Below are 22,691 nucleotides of genomic sequence, written 5' to 3' on the forward strand. Positions count from 1 at the left end.
AGGAGAGGCTCAGCTACCCTACAAGATTCAGAAAGCAGAGGAGCAACAGAGATGGGATTCTTCCAGCAGGGGTGGGCATGGGCGTGGGCGTAGGCTCTGGGCTGATGTCACATTGCACCAGCAGCCTCTAAGAACTCTCCTGAAATTCACCTTCCCTGGTCCTACAGAGGGCCCAGCTGATCTGCAACAGTTTCCTACAATTCTTTTACTTCCTAATTTTCTGAAAGCTAACAGTAACTTTCCCTGGCCCTGCTGCCACCACATCACCCCCAGCCCTGATAATGGTTTTGTAAGTCTCTAGTTCACTATGTTAAATGCCTTCCTGCTTGAAATACCTAGGGTAGTTTCCATTTTCCTGACCAAACCCTGACTGACAACAAATGAGCACCTTGATGTGGGCTGCTGCTGTGAACAAAAATCTAAAATATGTGAGTTTGGCTTATTGGTCAGGTGGCAAAATGCTAGAGAGCCTGGCATATATCATGATGAAATATTGCCCGCTTAAAGGAATGCCTGTAGTCACTGCTGCCTTTCATAGATCCACTGCCTGCAGAGCCTGCTGGCCTAGGGAAAGTGGTGGGAAGAGTCAGAATGATGGAGTATGCTAATTACTACTGACTGCCTTAGCAAGCTATTTCAAGACAAAGGTAAGTACAGGCAAGAATGGCTATACCACTTTTTAAGCAGAAATGGAAAGAATAAGTAAAGTCTAGAGAGCAAAAGTCTCACCAGTTGTAAAAGTTTCTACAGCCCAAATAATAGGAGAGTAAGATTGCAAAAACATTGGCAAAGAATAGCCCGCGAGCCTTCTCCGTTGAACAAATGGCTCATCTTCGCAGCAGAGATCACAGGAAGGCAGTTACAACCTCCAGGCATTTGTTTTAGAAAGCTTCAAGGAAGCTCCTGTAAATTGAGACCCAGAAGCATATGAGCGAGGCCGCACAGAAATAAGGCAGGCTTGGGGCCAGACGTGGTAGCTGAGCCTGTAATCCCTGCACTTTAGGAGGCCGAGCCAGGCAGATCACCCACCTGAGGTCAGGAGTTCCAGACCAGCTTGGCCAAATGCCGAAACCCTGTCTCCACTAAAAATACAAAAAATTAGCCAGGTGTGGTGGCATACACCTGTAGTCCCAGCTACTCGGGAAGGTGGGGCAGGAGAATTGCTCGAACCCGGGAGGTGGAGGTTGCAGTAAGTCAAGATCACACCACTGTACTCCTGCACTCCAGCCTGGGCTACAGAGTGAGACGCCATCTCAAAAAAAAAAAAAAAAAAGGCCGGGCGCGGTGGCTCAAGCCTGTAATCCCAGCACTTTGGGAGGCCGAGACGGGCGGATCACGAGGCCAGGAGATCGAGACCATCCTGGCTAACACAGTGAAACCCCGTCTCTACTAAAAAAATACAAAAAACTAGCCGGGCGAGGTGGCGGGCGCCTATAGTCCCAGCTACTCGGGAGGCTGAGGCAGGAGAATGACGTAAACCCGGGAGGCGGAGCTTGCAGTGAGCTGAGATCCGGCCACTGTACTCCAGCCCGGGCGACAGAGTGAGACTCCGTCTCAAAAAAAAAAAAAAACAAAAAAAAAAACGCAGACTAGAGAGAGAGATCTCTAGCAGAACCTTGGGTGTGGGGCTGACCAGAAGCAAACAGACCAGAAATCTTCAAACATCACTTAGACTGCAGCAGAAAAAAGCCTAGAGTAAAAGAGGCCTTCACTTCAGGCCCCAAACCCGCATCTGCACAAAGCAGATAGGATCTTGCTATGTTGCCCAGGCTGGCCTCAAACTCCTGGGCTCAAGCCTAAACTTCTACCTCAGCCTCCCAAGTGGCTAGCATGAGCCATTGCCCCCAGCTGACAGGGTTTCAAAATTGCAGCGCTGAGCGTGGGCATCCTCTTCAGTATTCCTTTCCACATGCACATTTTGAATGCCTTGTCTGTAAAAAGGTATTCATTTTTCAGAAGTGATAATGGTTATGTCAAAACACAAAAAAAGTCCTTATCTGTTAGCAAAAAAATACAGAAGTATTTCCAGGTGAAAATGACATAATAGTTAGGATTTACTTTAAAATATCCCTGGCTGGGTGGTGGCTCATGCCTATAATCCCAGCGCTTTGGGAGGCCCAAGTGGGCAGAACACTTGAGGCCAGGAGTTTGAGACTAGCCTGGCCAACATGGTGAAACCACGTCTCTCCTAAAAATACAAAAATTAGCTGGGTGTGGTGATGCACACCTGTAATCCCAGCTACCTGTAATCCCAGCTACTTGGGAGGCTGAGGAAGAAGAACTGCTTGAACCCCGAAGGCAGAGGTTGCAGTGAGCCGAGATGGCACCACTGCACTCCAGCTTGGGGGACAAGAGCAAAACTCTGTCTCAAAAAATAAAATAAAATAAAATACCCCTGTACATTCCCATTCACTACTGCTGAAATTATAAACTGACATAGTCTCTTTGGAGGGCAATTTGGCAGCACCTATTAAATCTTTAAGATGTGCATCCTCCAGCTAGGCGTAGTGGCTCACGTTTGTAATCCCAGCACTTTGGGAGGCCAAGGTGAGGATCACTTGAGCCCAGGAGCTCAAGGCCAAGTTAGGCAACATAGACCCCATCTCTACAAAAAATAATTAGCCAGACTCAATGGCACACGCCTGTCATCCCAGCTACCCAGGAGGCTGAAGTGGGAGGATCGCTTGAGCCCAGGAGTTTGAGGCTGCAGTGAGTAGGGACTGCACCACTATACACTAGCCTGGGCAACAGAGGGAGACCCTGTCTAAAAAAAAAAAAACTTGCTCAAGTACATATGATAGGAAGATTAATGATTGCACCATTAATCAACACAGTAAAGCCGATAACCCAAATGGCCCCCATAGGGAACTGGATTAATATGGTTTACCTGTATAACAGAATATACTGTAAATATTTAAAATAATGGGTGGCAGGTGCCTGTAGTCCCAGCCACTCGAGAGGCTGACACAGGAGAATCACTTCAACCTGGGAGGTGGAGGCTGCAGTAAGCTGAGACTGTGCCACTACACTCCAGCTGGGCAACAAAGTGAGACTCCATCTCAAAAAAAAAATAACAACAACAACAACAATAATAATGTCCTTAAAAACTACACACACACACGCACACACACACACACACGGAATTAACAGCGGCTCTGAGGGGTGAGGTTACAGGTGTCTCATTTTCTAAGATATTTTCCACAACGTTGTTTTTTGAAATAAGAGCGCTATTTTCACTATTTTATATCAAAATACCCAAAAAAGATGGTGGTGGGGAAAATGGTAAAATGTTGATCACTGCTGAAATTCGGTGATGGATTTATGAGGGTTCACTGGGCGTGGTGGCTCAGGCCTGTCATCCCAGCACTTTGGGAAGCCAAGACAGGCAGATTACCTGAGGTCAGGAGTTCGAGACCAGCCTGGCCAACATGGCTAAAATCCATCTCTACTACAAATACAAAACTTGGCCGGGCACAGTGGCACATGCCTGTAATCCCAGCACTTTGGGAGGCCGAGACAGGCAATCACAGGGTCAGGAGTTCAAGACCAGGCCAGCCTGACCAAGATGGTGAAACCCCATCCTACTAAAAATACAAAAATTAGCCGAGCGTGGTGGCATGTGCCTGTAGTCTCAGCTACTCGGGAGGCTGAGACAGAAGAATCACTTGAACCCGGGAGGCGGAGGTTGCAGTGAGCCGAGATTGAGCCACTGCACTCCAGCCAAGACTACACAGCAAAACTCCGTCTCAAAAAAAAGAAAAAAAGAAAAAATTTATCTGGGCATGGTGGCACACACCTGTAATCTCAGCTACTCGGGAGGCTGAAGCGGGAGAATCACTTGAACCCGGGAGACGGAGGTTGCAGTGACCTGAGATCGTGCCACTGCACTCCAGCCTAGGCAATAGAGCAAGATTTCATCTCAAAAAAAAAAAAGATTTATGAGGGGTCACTCTATTTAATTTTCTATACTTCTGGCATGCTTGAAATTTTCCATAATAAAAACAAAACAAAACAAAAAATAAGGCCACTTGTGGTGACTCACACCTATAATCTCAGCACTTTGGGAGGCTGATGTGGGAGGACTGTTTGAGCTCAGGAGTTTGAGTCCAGCTTGGGCAATATAGTAAGACCCTATCTTTACAAACAATGACAAAAAAATTAAGTGAGCTAGGTGTGGTGGTGCGACTGCAAAGGGCAGGAGAGAAGAGGGGAGAGGAGCAGATGGACATGGCTCTAGACAGACCTAAGCCCCTCTGCAACAAACAAGCCTGTAAGTTTTACACATCGGACATTTTCTCTGGAGCAAAAGAGCGATCTTACCTAAACAGAAATGCAACTTACCCCTCCTGCCCAGGAACATCAAGTGTCTTTCCGAGGTCAGGGCTCCAGCCCATCTGCCTGGGCCTGGCCAGCAGAGATGGGTGGTCTTCCCTAGGAATTTCACCTGCACATGCACAGGGTCTGTTGGCTATTCTCATTTGCAATCCAAGTCCCTGCTGAATCCCAATGCTCTTTTTTTTTTCATTACTGTAGCAGAGTTTTAAACTATTTGGCTTGCCTTTTCTATGTTTTGCTATGTTTTACTTTAACTTATTTTACTTGTTTTTTACTTTTATTCGAATACTAGGAATGTCAATCACGTGCCAGAGCGGCCATGTTCTGTTACCACCCTTTTAAGCCACAACTCACTGGGGCAAGAAACGCAAACAGCAACCAATAAGGTGGTCAAGCTAAGCAGGTTCCACCCAGTAGGCAGAGAAGTAGACCACTAGCTCTCACAGGAAAATGAACTGATAAGTATGCAGAGAGTAAAGCTGTGAACAGTGTGACCAAAGCTGAAAAGTCATGAGAGAGTAAGAGGCTAAAGGGGGCCGGGCGCGGTGGCTCACGCCTGTAATCCCAGCACTTTGGGAGGCCAAGGCGGGCGGATCACAAGGTCAGGAGATCGAGACCATGGTGAAACCCCGTCTCTACTAAAAATACAAAAAATTAGTCGGGCGCGGTTGTGGGCGCCTGTAGTCCCAGCTACTCGGGAGGCTGAGGCAGGAGAATGGCGTGAACCCGGGAGGCGGAGCTTGCAGTGAGCCGAGATCGCGCCACTGCACTCCAGCCTGGGCGACAGAGCGAGACTCCGTCTCAAAAAAAAAAAAAAAAAAGAGGCTAAAGGGGCCATAAATGGGCTAAAAGTAAACAGGAGTTAAAGATAAGCAAGACAGATCTACTAAAGTTGAACACAGGCATACCCTCTGACCTAGAAATTCCATTTCTAGGTTAGATACCCAAGTGAAATATGTTCGCCCGACACAAGAATGTTCACGGAAGCACTGTTTTTAAAAACCCAAAATGATAAACAACAGTAGACTAGATGTGATGGTTAATACTGAGTGTCAACTTGATTGGATTGAAGGATGCAAAGTATTGATCCTGGTGTGTCTGTGAGGGTGTTGGCAAAGGAGGTTAACAGTTGAGTCAGTGGGTTAGGAAAGGCAGACCCACCCTTAATCTGGGTGGGCACCATCTAATCGGCTGCCAGTGCAGCCAAAATATAAAGCAGGCAGAACGGAAAAGACTAGACTGGCCTAGCCTCCCAGCCTACGTCTTTCTCCCGTGCTGGATGCTTCCTGCCCTTGAACATCGGAATCCAAGTTCCTCAGCTTTGGGACTCAGACGGGCTTCCTTGCTCCTCAGCCTGAAGACACCCTATTGTGGGACTCTATGATTGTGTCAGTTAATACTCTTTAATACATTCCCCTTTATATACGTATCTATCCTATTAGTTCTGTCCCTCTAGAGAACACTAATATACTAGATAAATAAGTGCAGTATATCCACACAATGGTATACTATACAGTAATGAGAATAAACAAAGTACAACTACATATGATATGGCTACATCTCACAAACATCACATTAAGCAAAAGAACCTAATTGTAAAGAGTTCACATTGTATGATTCCATTTATATAAAGTTCAAAAACATGCAAAACTAAATACAACCCACAGATAAAGGAAAATATCTGCAAATCATATATCTGATAAGAAACTTGTATCTAGAATATATAAATAAGTCTTATAACTCAATAATACAAAGTCAACCCAACTAAAAGGTGATCAAAGGATTTGGTAGACATTTCTCCAAAGACAACATAAAATTGACCAATAAGCTATGAAATGATGTTCAACATTATTAGTCATTAGGGAAAAGCAAGTCAAAACTATGATGAGATACCACTTCACACTCACTAGAATCAAAAAGATAGGTAACAAGTGTTGGTGAGGATGTGGAGACATTGGGACCCTCATACATTGCTGGCAGGAATGGAAAATGGTGCAGACACTATGAAAAACACTTTGGCAGTTCTTTGAGATGTTAAACAGAGTTACCATATGACCCAGCAATTCCACTCCTACATATATGCTCAAGAGAAACAAAAACGTATGTCCAAACAAAAACCTGTAAGTCAATGTTCACAGTAGCATTACTCATAATATCTCAAAGGTGGAAAGCACCAAAATGTCCATCAGTAGATGAAATGGATAAACAAAATGTGGTCTATCCATACAATGGAATATTATTCAGCCATGAAAAGGAATGAAGTACTGAAACATGCTACAACATGGATGAACCTTGAGGACATTACGCTAAGTGAAAGAAATCAGGCACAAAATGCCACATATTATGTGATCCCTCTTATATGAAATGTCCAGATAAGCAAATCCATAGAGACAGAAAACACATTCATAATTGTCTAGGGTTGGTGGAATGTGAGATAAATAAGGAGTAACCACTAATGGGTACAGGTTTCTTTTGGGGATGATGAAAATATTTTAACATTAGATTATAGTTACGGTTACACAACTCAGAAAATATACTTAAAACCACTGAACTGTATACCTTAAATGAGTGAAAATTATAGTACGTATATTTCAATAACTCCATTAAAATGGACAACTCTGTGGTGTTGGAAATCAGAATAGTGGTTACCCTTGTGGGGTGAAGTGACCGAAATGGGCTGAAGGGGACATCAATGATACCAGGAATACTGTGCTTCTTGATCTGGAAGCAGGTTTCACGGGCATGTTCACTTCACCAACGTGTATACTTAAATATAAGTGCAGTGTTGTTTTGTTTTGTTTTGTTTTGTTTGAGACAGGGTCTCACTCCGTTGCCCAGGCTGGAGTGCAGTGGTGCAACCTCAGCTCCCTGCAACCTCTACCTTCCAGGCTCAAGCGACCATGCCACCTCAGCCTTCTGAGTAGCTGGGACTACAGGCACCCGCCACCATGCCCAGCTAATTGTTTTGCATTTTTTTAGAGACAGGATTTCACCATGTTGCCCAGGCTGGTCTCAAACTCCTCAGCACAAGGAATTCACCTGTCTTGGCCTCCCAAAGTGCTGGGATAACAGGCATGAGCTACCACGCTTGGTCAATTTGTGCAGTTTTCTGCATTATGTTATACTCTAATATAAAATTAGAAAAAACAAAACAAAACAGAGTTAGGAATAAGTAGGGAGTATAAGGAACAGAAATGACACACAGTGAAGAATATATTCTCATTAATGGCAGAATATGCATGTCTACAAATCCCTACTGCTGACATGCAAAACAAGCTGCTTTCAATACTATTCTAGTTCCTAAGAGGGCCAGTTCCCTCCTGCTCTCAGGTTTTCCTATTCTTAAGCTCCAGTTTTTTTTTTTTCTTTTTTTTTTTGAGACAGAGTCTCACTGTGTTGCCCAAATGATCTTGGCTCACTGCAACTTCCATCTCCCAAGTTCAAGAGATCCTCATGCCTCAGCCTCCCAAGTAGCTGGGATTACAGGTGTGTGTCACTATACCAAGCTAATTTTTGTATTTTTAGTAGAGACGGGGTTTCACCATGTTGGCCAGGCTGGTCTCAAACTCTTAACCTCAGGTAATCCACCCGCCTCAGCTTCCCACCTGCTTCACCCTCCCAAAGTGCTGGGATTATAGGCGTAAGCCACTGCACCCAGCCCTCAAGCTCCTTCTTTGTCAACGGTTATAATATGTCTCCATACTGTGAGGTGTAAGGAGACTTACTGGTCCTTACAACTGAAACTAAAACAATTCCCTTAATGCGAACTAAATGATAAAGAACACCTCTTCAACAGTCTTCCTAACAAGGAGACTAGATTCTTTTTCCCCATGGTTAGCACGAGACATCCTCTTTTGGTCTCTCAAAACAGGTCTCCACCCTATTTCCCAGGTGGCTTCCTCGTTCAAGATGAAAACCCTCTGGGAAGGGTTGACACTAACACAAGTATTAATTACTTGGTCCTGGAAACTTACAAGAAGCAGGAGACAAAATGCATTACACTTAGAGAAACAAACAAAAAAAAGACAGGGCACGGTGGCTCACGCCTATAATCCCAGTACTTTGGAAGGCTGAGGCGGGCGGATCATCTGAGGTCTGGAGTTCAAGACCAGCCTGACCAACATGGAGAAACCCCCCTCTACTAAAAATACAAAATTAGCCGGGTGTGGTGGTGCATGCCTGTAATCCCAGCTACTCAGGAAGGCTGAGGCAGGAGAATCGCTTGAACCCAGGAGGTGGAGGTTGTGGTGAGCCGAGACCACGCCACTGCACTCCAGCCTGGGCAAGAAGAGCGAAACTCAGTCTCAAAAAAAAAAAGAAAAACAAACAAACAAATAAAAATAGTAAAAACAAACAAAAAAGGCTTGGGGAATGGAATATTATTTTAGTGTTAAGACCATTCAATTTGTATATGCGTAAATTGGTACATTAAAACTCACAGCCTGAGACAGAGCCAAGTGTTACAACTGGTCTGTGTTATGAGCAAAAGAAAGGTGGTCTACTGCACCAGGACGGGCTGCTCTCCATTATTGCTTCCAGGAAAAACAACCTGAGGATGCTGAATCTCTAGACCAGCGTTTTCCAACTGAGTACTACAAAACACGGCGATCCCTGAACCCTAAAGGGTATTCCACAAAAGAGGGTTCCATAAGCAAATAAATTTAGGAAATACAGAGTTAAATACAGCAAAATGTGTTTGCAGAATTCCTCAACGCCTTTCCCTGCATATGAGGTGAGTCTCCAAATGGAGGTGGGTGAGGTATACCCAGAGAACACCAGTTAACATCCCCCAGCACTGCTCTAGATCACCAAACCGAAGATCTTAGAATGCTATTAGAATCCCTTTTATCCAAGGTTTCCCTGAATAAAAGAGGAACTAATCTAGCTCCCAGCAAGACAGGGTTTCACAACTATTCTAGCTTTATTGTTCTTACTTGTCTTCTGGGAGAAATTGGCTAATGTAAGGTAGGAGTGAGCCCCACTGAGTCTTCAGGACAGAGCACGGTACCATATCCCTTCTGACAAAAAACCGGAAGCCATAACTTGCTTGACAACTAGAGCTTAACTAAGTCCCAGACCCTCTCTACAACTGGAAACCTAATTAAATTCCATTAAATCCCAAAACCAGGCAATAAAGATACTTTGGTGCATCTCCAAGAAGCTTCTTCAAAAGAAATGGACCAAAATACAGGCCCTGGTCCTCACCACTAATTTGTACAGTTTAAAACCTCATTAAGTAATTTTGACAAGTTTCTTGAAGAGCCTCCAAACTTGAAACTTTGTGGGAAAATTCAACAGCCTGAACATCTTCTGCCCTTAGGCAGACCCTCATACTGACCTACCTCGCCCTATTCGTACTAGTCAAGGGATAGCTGCTGCTTGCTAAAACTCCACCAAAATTTACCCCTTCTCTTAAATGAATTAACTGGAAAGCCCAGAAATTTCTCTACAAGAAGATCAGTGTCTTTATTGTGCAGAAGAGCTCACACAGCAGGCCCGGGACTTCTCTCCTTAGAAAGGTCTGCTTGCGGCCAAGTGCGGTGGCTCACGCCTATAATCCCAGCACTTTGAAGGGCCAAGGCAGATGGATCACTTGAGGTCAGGAGTTCGAGACCAGCCTGGCCAACATGGTGAAACCCTGTCTCTACTAAAAATATAAAAACTGGCTGGGCGTGGTGGTGCACACCTGTAATTCCAGCTACTCAGAAGGCTGACGCAGAAGAATTGCTTGAACCTGGGAGGCAGAGGTTGCAATGAGCTGAGATTGAGATTATACCACTGCACTCCAGCCTGGGCGACAGAGCAAGACTCTGTCTCAAAAAAAAAAAAACAAAAAAAGTCGGCTTGAAAGGGGTTGGCCTTTGGCTGGCCTCTGGGAACTTGCATGTCAGGCTTCCACCATTTCCTAAATGGTAAGAGTGGCTCACTGTCCCTAAACTGCCTGTGCAGACAATACGGTTTATGCTAGACACCTGCTTTCCTTCTGGCAGTCTGGAATTTTGATAGGTGCTAGGCAGATAGGTGCCTACATGACCAGTCCATAATAAAAACTCAGGGCATGGAGTCTCTAATGAGTTCCGTGATATACAAGAGTTCACATGTGTGGTTACAACTTGTTGCTAGAGAAATTAAGAGCATCCCATGTGACTCCATTGAGAGAGAATTCCTGGGCCTAGTTCCTCCAGACTTCTTCCCGGGTGCCTTTTTCCTTTGCTGATTTCACTTTGTATCATTTCACTGGAGGAAATCATAGCTGTGAGCATGATTATGTGCTAAGTCCTGTGAGTCCCCCTAGCAAATCATGAAACCTAGGGTGGTCTTGGTACTCCCCATAATGCAATTATGCTATACTTCAGCCTAAGTGAATTAAACATTCATGGCAGTATGACTAAATCATCATGTTAATAAAGACTTTTTAGGCTGGGCATGGTGGCTCACACCTGTAATCCCAGCACTTTGGGAGGCCGAGGTGGGCGGATCACCTGAGATCAGAAGTTTGAGACCAGACTGGCCAGCATGGTGAAACCCTATCTCTACTAAAAATACAAAAAATTAGCCGGGCACGGTGACCTGTGCCTGTAATCCCAGCTACTCAGGAGGCTGAAACAGGAGAACTGTTTGAAGCCGGGAGGCAGAGGCTGCAGTGAGCTGAGATCACGCCACTGTACTGCAGTCTGGGCAACAGAGCAAAACTCTGTCTCAAAAAAAAAAGTAACAATAATAAGGACTTCTTAGCACCAGCTATATATCACACACCATGCCATGCACTGTAGACACAAAGATCATTAAGATATAGTCCCAAGTCTTGAGAATTTACAGTATGTCCCCACGCCCCTAATTTTAGGTCCTTTCCTTATAAAAGAGGGAGGTTGGAAATGGAACACTTTGGTTTAGAAAATATCAATAGTCAAATTATGGAGTACATAGGCCAGGCGTGGTGGCTCACACCTGTAATCCCAGCATTTTGGGAGGCCAAGGCGGGTGGATCACGAGGTCAGGAGATAGAGACCATTCTGGCTAACACGGTGAAACCCTGTCTCCACTAAAAATACGAAAAATTAGCCGGGCGTGGTGGCAGGCACCTGTAGTCCCAGCTACTTGGGAGGCTGAGGGAGGAAAATGGCATGAACCCGGGAGGTAGAGCTTGCAGTGAGCCAAGATCGTGCCACTGCACTCCAGCCTGGGCGACAGAGCAAGACTCCGTCTCAAAAAAAATAAATAAATAAAAATTATGGAGTACATAGTGTGTAATACCGAATACATGATGCTCTGGATTCCAATCTTCCAGGACCGGCCTGGGAAGCCTGCAAGCAGATGTCTGTCTTCCTTCTGTGTGCACCTTGTCCTCCTGTTACAGAACTGCCCATGCTCCACTTTGCGCCTTCTCCTCATAAAGCCATAAACCCCTTAAAGGGAAAGTCTACAATCTGTTCTCGTTTGTGCCATTACACTTAGAGAAACAAAAACCAACAGGAAAAACAAAAAAAGCTTGGGGAATTAAATATTATTTTAGTATTAAAACCATTCAATTTGTACATGAGTGAATCTGTACATTAACAGCCTCAGTGAGACTGGGCGTGTTAGCTCATGCCTGTCATCACAGCACTTTGGGAGGCTGAGGCGGGCAGATCACCTGAGGTCAGGGGTTCCAAATCAGCCTGGCCAACATAATGAAAACCCATCTCTATTAAAAATAGAAAAATTAGCCAGGAGGGTGGCACGCATCTGTAATCCCAGCTGCTAGCAAGGCTGAGGCATGATAATTGCTTGAACCTGGGAGGCGAAGGTTGCAGTGAGTGGAGATTGTGCCACTGCATCCAGCCTAGGCGACAGAGCTAGATTCCATCTCAAAAACAAAAAACAAACAAAAAACTTTATAAATAAAGATGGTATTCACAGTGTCACAAAAGTAAGAATGCCAGAAACTTAAATATCCAGTATCAAGGAAATGTTCTAATAAGCTATGAAACAGCAACAGACTGAAATATTATGTAACCATTGATAATGATGCTTTCAAATAATATTTCATGACATGGGAAATGTTCAGCCACAATTTCATGTTAAGTGAAAAAAAGGATGATAATGATCACACACACAAAACATGCACAGAAAAAGACTGAATATAGCTGGGTGCGGTGGCTCACGCCTGTAATCCCAGTACTTTGGGAGGCTGAGGCAGGTGGATCACCTGAGGTAGGGAGCTCAAGACCAGCCTGATCAACATGGAGAAACCCCGTCTCTACTAAAAATACAAAATTAGCTGGGCGTGGTGGTGCACGCTTGTAATCCCAGCTACTCGGGAGGCTGAGGCAGGAGAATCGCTTGAACCTGGGAGGCAGAGGTTGCGGTGAGCCGAGATCATAGCGCCATTGCACTCCAGCCTGGGCAACAAGAGCGAAACTCCATGACAAAAAAAATAAAAAATAAAAAAATAAAAAAAAGAAACGAAAAAAACTGAATATAAATATGTAAATATTTTAATGTATCTATGCCTGAGTGGGACTGAAGGTGATTTAAATTTTGTTCATTATACTTATCTACATTATTCAATGTTCGCAATGAATATGCATTACTTTAAATGTATGTAAAGGTGAACATTTCAAGAAATTTAAGAAATCAGTGAAAGTATTGACTAAGTGCCAAGAAAAACATGAACTTAAAATGAACTGTTTTAAAACTACAATATCATTTTAAAGGAAGACAGTCATAGAGATCACGGAAAGGGGCCGGGCATGGTGGCTCACACCTGTAATCCCAGCACTCTGGGAGGCTGAGGCGAGCAGATCGCCTGAGCCCAGGAGTTTGAGATCAGCCTGGGTAACATGGTGAAATCTTGTCTCTACCAAAAATACAAAAAAAAATTAGCCAGGTGTGGTGATGCATGCCTGTAGTCCCAGCTACTTGGGAGGCTGAGATAGGAGAATCATCTGAGCCTGGGAAGTCAAGGCTGCAGTGAGCCATGATGGTGCGACTGTACTCCAGCTTGAGTGACAGACAGAGACCTTGTCTCACAAAGAAAAAAAAATCACAGGAGGGATTGGAGGTCAATCACTGGAAGTCAAGCTGTGGACTAAGCAATTTGGATTTAAGAAAGAGAGAATTTACACAATAAATTCCAATTTGTGTTTTGTCACAGATAAATTAAGCAGACTTGCTTTAAAAAAATAGGTCAACTGTGAACTTCAAAGTGGTTTCAGCACACAAATTCAGTGTGTGCCAATGTCCCAGGCTGGCTCTAAACCATCACGACCAGCAATAAATGGAACTTGCTGCACTGGAGGTGTCTGTTGGTAGATAAAGGGGTCACTTGTTTCCCTTATGGCTCTTTTAGTAGGCAGAAGGTATGTAGTATAAAACAAGGATAAAAGGCAAGGAGAAAAAAAGAAAGCGTCTCTATGAAAAAATACCTGGGAAAAATTCCCATTCTCTCCAACAAGATCTGGCACATTTTCATAGGCCTTCGAAATTAAACAAAAAACACTGAAATGCAGACAAAGCATGATACAAAGTTCTGAAGGGCACAGAGCTATGATACTGTAAATGAAAGTCACATCCCACATTATTGGGAATAAACAAGCACCAAAACAAAAAGAAAAACAGATTCAAGGACAAAGAGGGGTTAAAATAACAGAGTTGGATGAAAAAGAGACAACAAGGGAGATAAATGAATACATCTATATTAAGATTCTATGCACATTTATTAAACCAAGGCTTGTTTGTTGAAGTGGAATTTAAGCCTTATTTAACAAGTGAAAATGAAGGTCAAATTCACTTTATGTGAAACGTAAAACTTGTCAGGTTCAAGTCTAAACATTTTTATTAATGTGCTTTTTGTAAAGTTCTTTTTTTTTTTTTTTTTTTTGAGACGGAGTCTCGCTCTGTCACCCAGGCTGGAGTGCAGTGGCCGGATCTCAGCTCACTGCAAGCTCCGCCTCCCGGGTTTACGCCATTCTCCTGCCTCAGCCTCCCGAGTAGCTGGGACTACAGGCGCCTGCCACCTCGCCCGGCTAATTTTTTTGCATTTTTTAGTAGAGACAGGGTTTCACCGTGTTAGCCAGGATGGTCTCGATCTCCTGACCTCGTGATCCGCCCGCCTCGGCCTCCCAAAGTGCTGGGATTACAGGAGTGAGCCACTGCGCCTGGCCACCCCAGGATTTTGAGACCAGTCTAGGCAATACGGTGAGACCCTCATCTTTAAAATAAATAAATAAATAAATAAAAATGGCTCACGCTTGTAATCCCAGCACTTTGGGAGGCCGAGGTGGGCGGATCACAAGGTCAGGAGATCGAGACCACCTTGGCTAACATGGTGAAACCCCGTCTCTTACTAAAAGTACAAAAAATTAGCCAGGCATAGTGGCGGGCACCTGTAGTCCCAGCTACTCGGGAGGCTGAGGCAGGAGAATGGCGTGAACCCAGGAGGCAGAGCTTGCAGTGAGCCGAGATTGCGCCACTGCAACTCCAGCCTGGGTAACAGTGCAAGACTCCATCTCAAAAATAATGATAATAATAATAATAAATATAAACAAAAGTTGAGGCTCACACACAGAAGGAGATGAAAAGGATTGAGGTACCTTTTTTGAGTCTATGAAAATACTAGCATTTAAGAAAGACAAATTACTTAACTCTTCCCATGGTGGAAAAAAAACAAGACAGCTTAAACCTCATTGTAATTACAACAGATACTTTCAAAAATTCTCTCCGGGCTGGACGCAGTGGCTCACACCTGTAATCCCAGCACTTTGGGAGGTTGAGGCGGGTAGATCACCCGAGGTCAGGAGTTCGAGACCAACCTGGCCAACATGGTAAAACCCTGTCTCTACTAAAACTACAAAAATGAGCCAGGCATGGTGGTGTGCGCCTATAATCCCAGCTACTCAGGAGGCTGATGCATGAGAATTGCTTGAACCCTGGAGGCAGAGGTTGCAGTCAGCCAAGATCATGCCACTGCACTCCAGCCTGGACAACAGAGTGAGATTCTATCCAAAAAAAAAAAAATTCTCTCTGATACGATAGCAAACTGTTACTGTCTTCAAAGTATAACTTCTCTGGCTTTTTGTTTCATTTATTTATTTATTTATTTATTATCATTATTATTATTTTTTGAGACGGAGTCTGGCTCGCTCTGTCACCCAGGCTGGAGTGCAGTGGCGCAATCTTGGCTCACTGCAAGCTCCGCCTCCCAGGTATACGCCATTCTCCTGCCTCAGCCTCCCGAGTAGCTGGGACTACAGGTGCCCGCCACGACGCCTGGCCAATTTTTTGTATTTTTAGTGGAGATTGGGTTTCACCGTGTTAGCCAGGATGGTCTCAATCTCCTGACCTCGTGATCTGCCCGCCTCGGCCTCCCAAAGTGCTGAGATTACAGGCCTCAGCCACCGCGCCGGCCTTGTTTTATTTTTTGAAACAGGGTCTTCCTTTGACATCCAGGCTGGAGAGCAGTGGTGTGATCCCAGCTCACTACAGCCTCAAATTCCTGGGTTCAAGCAATGCTCCTGCCTCAGCCTCCCAAGTACCTGGGACCACAGGTATGCACTGCCATGCTTGGCCAATTTTTAAATTTTTAGTAGAGATAGAGTCTTGTCATGTTGCCCAGGCTGGTCTCAAACTCCTGGACTTAAGCAATCTCCTGCCTTAGCCTCCCAAAGTGCTGGGTTTATAGACATGAGCCGCCATGCCTGGCCACTTTTCTCTTTTTATAGGTATGTTTTGAAAAATTCATTAAAAAGTTGAGACAGGACCAGGCACAGTGGCTCATGCCTATAATCCAGGAGTCCAAGACCAGCCTGGGCAATGTAGGGAGACCCCCATCTCTAATAAACAATTAAAAATCTAATCCTGGGCAGTCAGGCACCGTGGCTCATGCATGTAATTCCAGCACTTTGGGAGGCCAAGGCGGGCAGATTGCCTGAGGTCAGGAGTTTGAGACCAACCTGGCCAGCATAGTGAAACCCCGTCTCTACTAAAAATACAAAAATTAGCCAGGTGTCTTGGCAGGCACCTGTAAGCCCAGCTACTCAGGAAGCTGAGGCAGGAGAATCACTTGAACCCGGGAGGTGGAGGTTGCAGTGAAATGAGATCACACCATTGGACTCCAGCCCAAGAAACAGGGCAAGACTCCATCTCAAAAAAAAAAAAAAAAAAAAAAAAAAAAGTAAGCCTGGGCTGGACAACACAACAAAACCCCATCTCCACCAAAAAAATTTTTTTAAAAAATTAGCCGCGTGAGGAGGCACGTGCCTGTGGTCCTAACTACTCAGGAGGCTGAGGTGGGAGGCTTGCCTGAGCCCAGGAGATGGAGGTTGCCATGAGCTGTGACTACACCACAGCACTCCAGCCTGGGCAACAGAGCAAGACTCTATTTGGAAAAAAAAAAAAAAAAGTTCGGACAGGAAAAAAGAGTGGTACTTCAACTAGACTAGATAAAGGGAAACTTTTCCAAGTAAGGATCTGACCGATGTTTTCATTCTTTCGCTTTTTATATCCCTGCCTTCCATCTGCTGAAATAGCAAATAATAATTCACTCACAATTTATCACGTACCAGACACTGTGCTATGACCTTTACATAGATGATTTCACTTAATCTTTGAAACAATGCTATGTGAGGGTATTATCATCCCCGTTTAAAGATAAATGTGGCTGGGCGCACTGGCTCACGCCTGTAATCCCAGCACTTTGGGAGGCCGAGGCAGGTGGATCACCTGAGGTCAGGCGTTCTTGACCAGCCTGACCAACATGGTGAATCCCTGTCTCTACTCAAAATACAAAAAGTAGCCAGGTGTGGTGGTGCGCCTAAAATCCCAGCTACTCAGGAGGCTGAGACGGGAGAATCGCTTGAACCCAGGAGGCAGAGGTTGCAGTGAGCCAAGATTGTGCCACCGTACTCATTCCAGCCTGGCCAACAGAGTGAGCTCCATCTCCAAATAAAAAAGAAACTTTTAAGATGACTTCAGCTCCAGCCACCATCTGACTGCATGAGAGACTTCCAGTAAGACCTGCCTAGTTGAATCCAGGCAACCTGAAGAACCACAAGAAAGACTGTGTTTCTTTAAGCCACAAAATTGAAGCGATCTGTTACGCAGCAATAGATTACCTGAACAACGAAGAAAAGCAGCATAAGAAAAAAAAAGTAACATGCCTGAAGCTACCATGCCTACCGGCTCCAAAGCCCACACTGTTATCAACTGCACTGTGTCACTCTTTGCTCTCTACTGTTGCAAATGATGCCAAATAAAAAGAAAGACAGGAATACTCCACAGAATAACACACCTCTAAACACATGGGCATCGCCTAGAAAACAAGTACAAAAATACACCTAGAAAATCCTGAAAGACCCCTGTAATAATCTAGCATTCCCAGCCCCACTCTGACCCCAAGCTATGGATCCAGTTTCACCATTACTCACTTTTCCTGATCATTCTTCTTTAACTCTGTCTCTGTGATTTCCAGTTCTGGAATATACTCTCCACTCGTAACTATTTTTAAATCATTTATCTAATGATCAGATGTAAACCACGGGGATAAAAGGTTACAATAATTCTTAGAGTAGATTTTAAGGTAGAAGGAAGAAAGGGAGAATAAAGATGTCACCACTAAACCAAGTAACCAAAAACTACCAAAATGACCATCTAAAAGAACATACCAAACAATACTAAATATACTTTAAAAACAAAAGTTTACAAGAAGTAAATCATAAATGTAAGTTTTTTGTGTATTTTTTTGTTTTGTTTTTATTTTTATTTTTTTGCATTTTATGGTTGAGACGGGGTTTCACCACATTGGCCAGGCTGGTCTCGAACTCCTCACTTCAAGTGATCAGCCAACCTCAGCCTCCCGAAGTGCTGGGATTACAGGCGTGAGCCACCGTGCCCGCCCCATAAATGTAAATTTTGTATGTATACACACACATACTTTTTTTTTTCTTTGCTCTGTTGCCCAGGCTGGAGTGCAGTGGCGCCATCTCGGCTCACTGCAACCTCTGCCTCCCAGGTTCAAGCGATTCACCTGCCTCAGCCTCCCTAGTAGCTGGGATTACAGGCGCCTGCCACCACGCCCAACTAAGTTTTATATTTTTAGTAGAGATGCGGTTTCACCATGTTGGCCAGGCTGGTCTCGAACTCCTGGCCTCAAGTGATCCACCCACCTCAGCCTCCCAAAGTGCTGGAATTACAGACGTGAGCCACTGTGCCCAGCCCACAAATGTAAATGTAAATTTTATATATATACACACACACACACATTTTTTTTTTTTTTGATACGGAGTCTCTTGCTCTGTTGTCCACGCTGGAGTACAGTGGCGCAATCTCGGCTCACTGCAAGCCCCGCCTTAAGGGTTCACGCCATTCTCCTGGCTCAACCTTCCAAGTAGCTGGGACTACAGGCACCAGCCACTATGCCTAATTTTTTGTATTTTTAGTAGAGACAGGGTTTCACCATGTTAGCCAGGATGGTCTTGATCTCCTGACCTTGTGATCTGCCCGCCTTGGCCTCCCAAAGTGCTGGGATTACAGGCGTGAGCCACCGCGTCCGGCCGGCACATACACACATTTCTATATAGGTGTACACACACAGTGCTAACATTACTCTTTTAAAAAGGGAGAAATACACATTTACATATTTATATATAATATATATATAGAGAGAGAGTAAATTACTGAGAGTGATGCCTCTAGGTAGTGGGGTATGAAGAGTCTAAGAGAAAGGCCAGGCACGGTGGCTCACGTCTGTAATTCCAACACTTTGGGAGGCCGAAGTGGGCAGATCGCTTGACGTCAGGAGTTCGAAACCAGCCTGACCAACATGTTGAAACCCCGTCTTTACCAAAAAAATACAAGTTAGCTGGGCGTGGTGGTGCACACCTGTAATCTCAGCTACTTGGGAGGCTGAGGTGGGAGAATCATTTGATCCCGGGAGGCAGAGGTTGCAGTGAGCCAAGATTGCACCACTACACCCCAGCCTGGGTGACACAGCAAGACCCTGTCAAAAAAAAAAGAGTCTAAGAGAAAAAGAAGGTAGATAAATAAACCAAATGATCAAATCTAACTTCAGCAAAACTGCGACGAGCTGACATCACACACTCTGGAAGGGCCACACTGACAGAGACACAATGTCACCTCTCTCATATTCCTGGTAAAAACATTTAAGCTGAAGCTAATCGTGAGGCAACAATCAGATAAATTCAAATTGAGATATATTCTGCAAAACACCTGGGCTGGATTCTTTAAAAATGTCGTTTGGCCTACAGAGGATAGTCAAAAATAAAAATGAAACTATCATTGTCATGAAAGACACAAAAGGCAGGGACGGCCGGGCGCGGTGGCTCAAGCCTGTAATCCCAGCACTTTGGGAGGCCGAGACGGGCGGATCACGAGGTCAGGAGATCGAGACCATCCTGGCTAACACAATGAAACCCCGTCTCCACTAAAAATACAAAAAAAATTAGCCGGGCGTGGTGGCGGCGCCTGTAGTCCCAGCTACTCGGGAGGCTGAGGCAGGAGAATGGCGGGAACCCGGGAGGCGGAGCTTGCAGTGAGCCGAGATCGCGCCACTGCACTCCAGCCTGGGCGACAGAGCGAGACTCCGCCTCAAAAAAAAAAAAAAAGGCAGGGACACCATATTAAAAGAGACCAAAGAGATGTGACAACAGAATGCAATTTGTGATTCTTGATTGGACTGTAGAACAAATATAAACAACTATAACAGATGTTATTGGGATAAATGGAAAGACTGAAATACGGACTGTATATTAGAGTATTGTACCATCGTTAAATGTTCTAAATGTGTTATTTGTAATGTGATGATGTAGGAGAATGTCCTTGTTCTTGGCAGATAACTGCTGAAAGTGGTGAATTATCAGTAGTCTACAACTAACTCTTGAAAGGTCCAGTGAAAATAAATACACAAATGGGAGAGAGAAAACACCAGAGCGAAAGTGAGCACACAAAAATAAGGCAAAATGGTGCGTCTAAGTGAAGGACGGGTTTATAAATATCCAGTGTACCGCTCTTGCAACTTTCCTGTACATCTGAAAATTTTCAAAACAAACAGATGGGAAGAAAAAAGGAATACAGTACAAAATATGTGCAGTATACATAGTCTGCACTGTAAGTAAAAGTGTAAAGTCTTTTGTAGACTTTTGATTCTAACTACAGTTTTGTAGTGCGTTAATGAAAAAGGTAAACATTAAACAATATCCAACAAAAGAAAATAAAAATAAAAATGCCTTGTAAAGGGTGAATGAATTATTTTAAATATTATGCAACGTACACTATTGACAATTAGAACACAACGCAAATTTAACATTATAACTACTCCTAACATAATCTTTTCACAGCAAAGGTCTGAATTTTTACTGCACCTCTGGTTCACAGCCATAAACAATTATGTATGTACAGTAATAATAAAAAATCATTCTAGCTGCTTGCACTCGGATTGTCAATAATCCACAAATCCTACCAGAGGTAAATTTTTTTACCCGTTACATTTTCTAGAATGACTACCTCATTTTCCAACTCTGAAGTAACAGCTTTTAACTAAAAGGTTGCTTCAAAATGACTATTAAAAAATGGTTCCTATAAAACACTACTGCTTGACCCAAAAAATAAAATAAAGCACACAGCCCAGCTTTCCTCTCAATTGGACACTAAACCAGTACCATGAAAAGGCAGGGAGCCACACTATAAGCGCTCCCTGCGTTTCTGCCGAATCTTCAAGAAAAGAATGTCAGGTTCGAGCCAGCATTTAAAAAAATAAAATGAGGCCGGGCGCGGTGGCTCAAGCCTGTAATCCCAGCACTTTGGGAGGCCGAGACGGGCGGATCATGAGGTCAGGAGATCGAGACCATCCTGGCTAATACGGTGAAACCCCGTCTCTACTAAAAAATACAAAAAACTAGCCGGGCGAAGTGGCGGGTGCCTGTAGTCCCAGCTACTCGGGAGGCTGAGGCAGGAGAATGGCGTGAACCCGAGAGGAGGAGCTTGCAGTGAGCTGAGATCCGGCCACTGCACTCCAGCCTGGGTGACAGAGCAAGACTCCGTCTCAAAAAATAAATAAATAAATAAATAAATAAATAAAATGAATCACACTCAACTCCCTAAACTTCGATGTAAGAACTACGCACCGGCACCAAATATGCCTGAACGGGACTTAGGTCGGCTCTCCGAGACCCCAAAGTTCCCAACCTAGCCCCAACCCCTCGAGCTTCCCCCAGGGGCACCGGCTTCTTCCAGCCAAGGGGGATTCGGGGTCCACATGCAGAGCCGCCACGGCAGAAGGCGACGACGCCCGGCCCCGCCGGCCCCACAGGCCCCTCAAGCTCCCCCAGTCCCTCCCGCCCCCGCCACTCGCTCTCCAGTCCCTGCCCCCATCCCTGGTCCCACTCACTCTTCATCTTGGATGCGGAAGCTGGCGACAACCCCTTGCCGACACTGGACGGAAAAGAAAAACGCAGGAAGGGTGTCCCCCTGCTTTCCACTTCCCTGAGGCGGGGTCCCGCACTAGGATCTCCGTGGTGGTCCCTCGAAGGAGAGCGTTAGCATCCGGCCGCCATGTTGTGTCCCTGTCACCCTAGCAACCGTCAGGCCCTGAACGCCACGACCTGTCGCTCGCGCGTGCGCAAGATGCTCCGCCCGTATACGCGTGCGCAGTGAAGCCCGTTCGCTCAGCAGGGTTGCTAAGCAACCTCTCCGGCGCTTCCATGTAAATACTGTGCAATTCCCCGCCTTCGCACAGAGGCGACTTTCACCCGGCTCGCTTTCTTTGCTGGCCTGGGAACTGAACGATTTGGAACCCACTACGTGGACGATAGCCTTGAGCTTTAATTGGGCTTGGGAGCTTCTACGCGAATTTTTTTTTTTTTTTTTTTTTTTTGAGACGGAGTCTCGCTTTGTCGCCCGGGCTGGAGTGCAGTGGCACGATCTTGACTGACTGCAACCTCCCACTCCCGGGTTCAAGCGATTCTCCTGCCTCAGCCTCCTGAGTAGCTGGAATTACAGGTGCCCGCCAACAAACCCGGCTAATTTTTATATTTTTCGTAGAGACGGGGTTTCACTATGTTGGCCAGGCTGGTCTCGAACTCTTGACCTCAAGTGATCAGCCCGCCTTGGCCACCCAAAATGCTGGGATAATAGGCGTGAGCCACAGCGACTGGGCAGTTTTTCTTTTCTTTTTCTTTTTCTTTTTTCTCTTTTTTTTTTTTTTTTTTTTTATGAGACAGAGTCTCACTCTGTTGCCCAGGTTGGAGTGTAATGGAGTGATCTTGGCTCACTGCAACCTCTGCCTCCCGAGTTCAAGCAATTCTCCTGACTCAGCCTCCTGAATAGCTGGGATTACAGGCATATCCCACAATGCCCAGCTA

At 45.0% G+C, this 22,691-nt stretch overlaps 1 protein-coding gene across 50 annotated transcripts in view; it reads right to left on the reverse strand.

The window, feature by feature from the left end:
• MOK (MOK protein kinase) overlaps positions 1-21,903 on the reverse strand; it is an 86,049-nt gene extending 64,146 nt beyond the window's left edge. For all 50 annotated transcript variants that reach the window (XR_012416145.1, XR_012416148.1, XR_012416147.1 and 47 more), the window contains exon 1: positions 21,719-21,903. Coding sequence is in view for 24 of the 50 variants with exons in the window: in XM_073998262.1 (XP_073854363.1) it covers positions 21,719-21,725 (7 nt within the window). In the remaining 26 variants the exon portion in view is untranslated. The remainder of the gene's footprint in view (positions 1-21,718) is intronic.
• Between the last annotated feature and the right edge of the window lie 788 nt (positions 21,904-22,691).

Source organism: Macaca fascicularis, chromosome 7 (assembly GCF_037993035.2).
Source record: "Macaca fascicularis isolate 582-1 chromosome 7, T2T-MFA8v1.1".
NCBI lineage: Eukaryota > Metazoa > Chordata > Mammalia > Primates > Cercopithecidae > Macaca > Macaca fascicularis.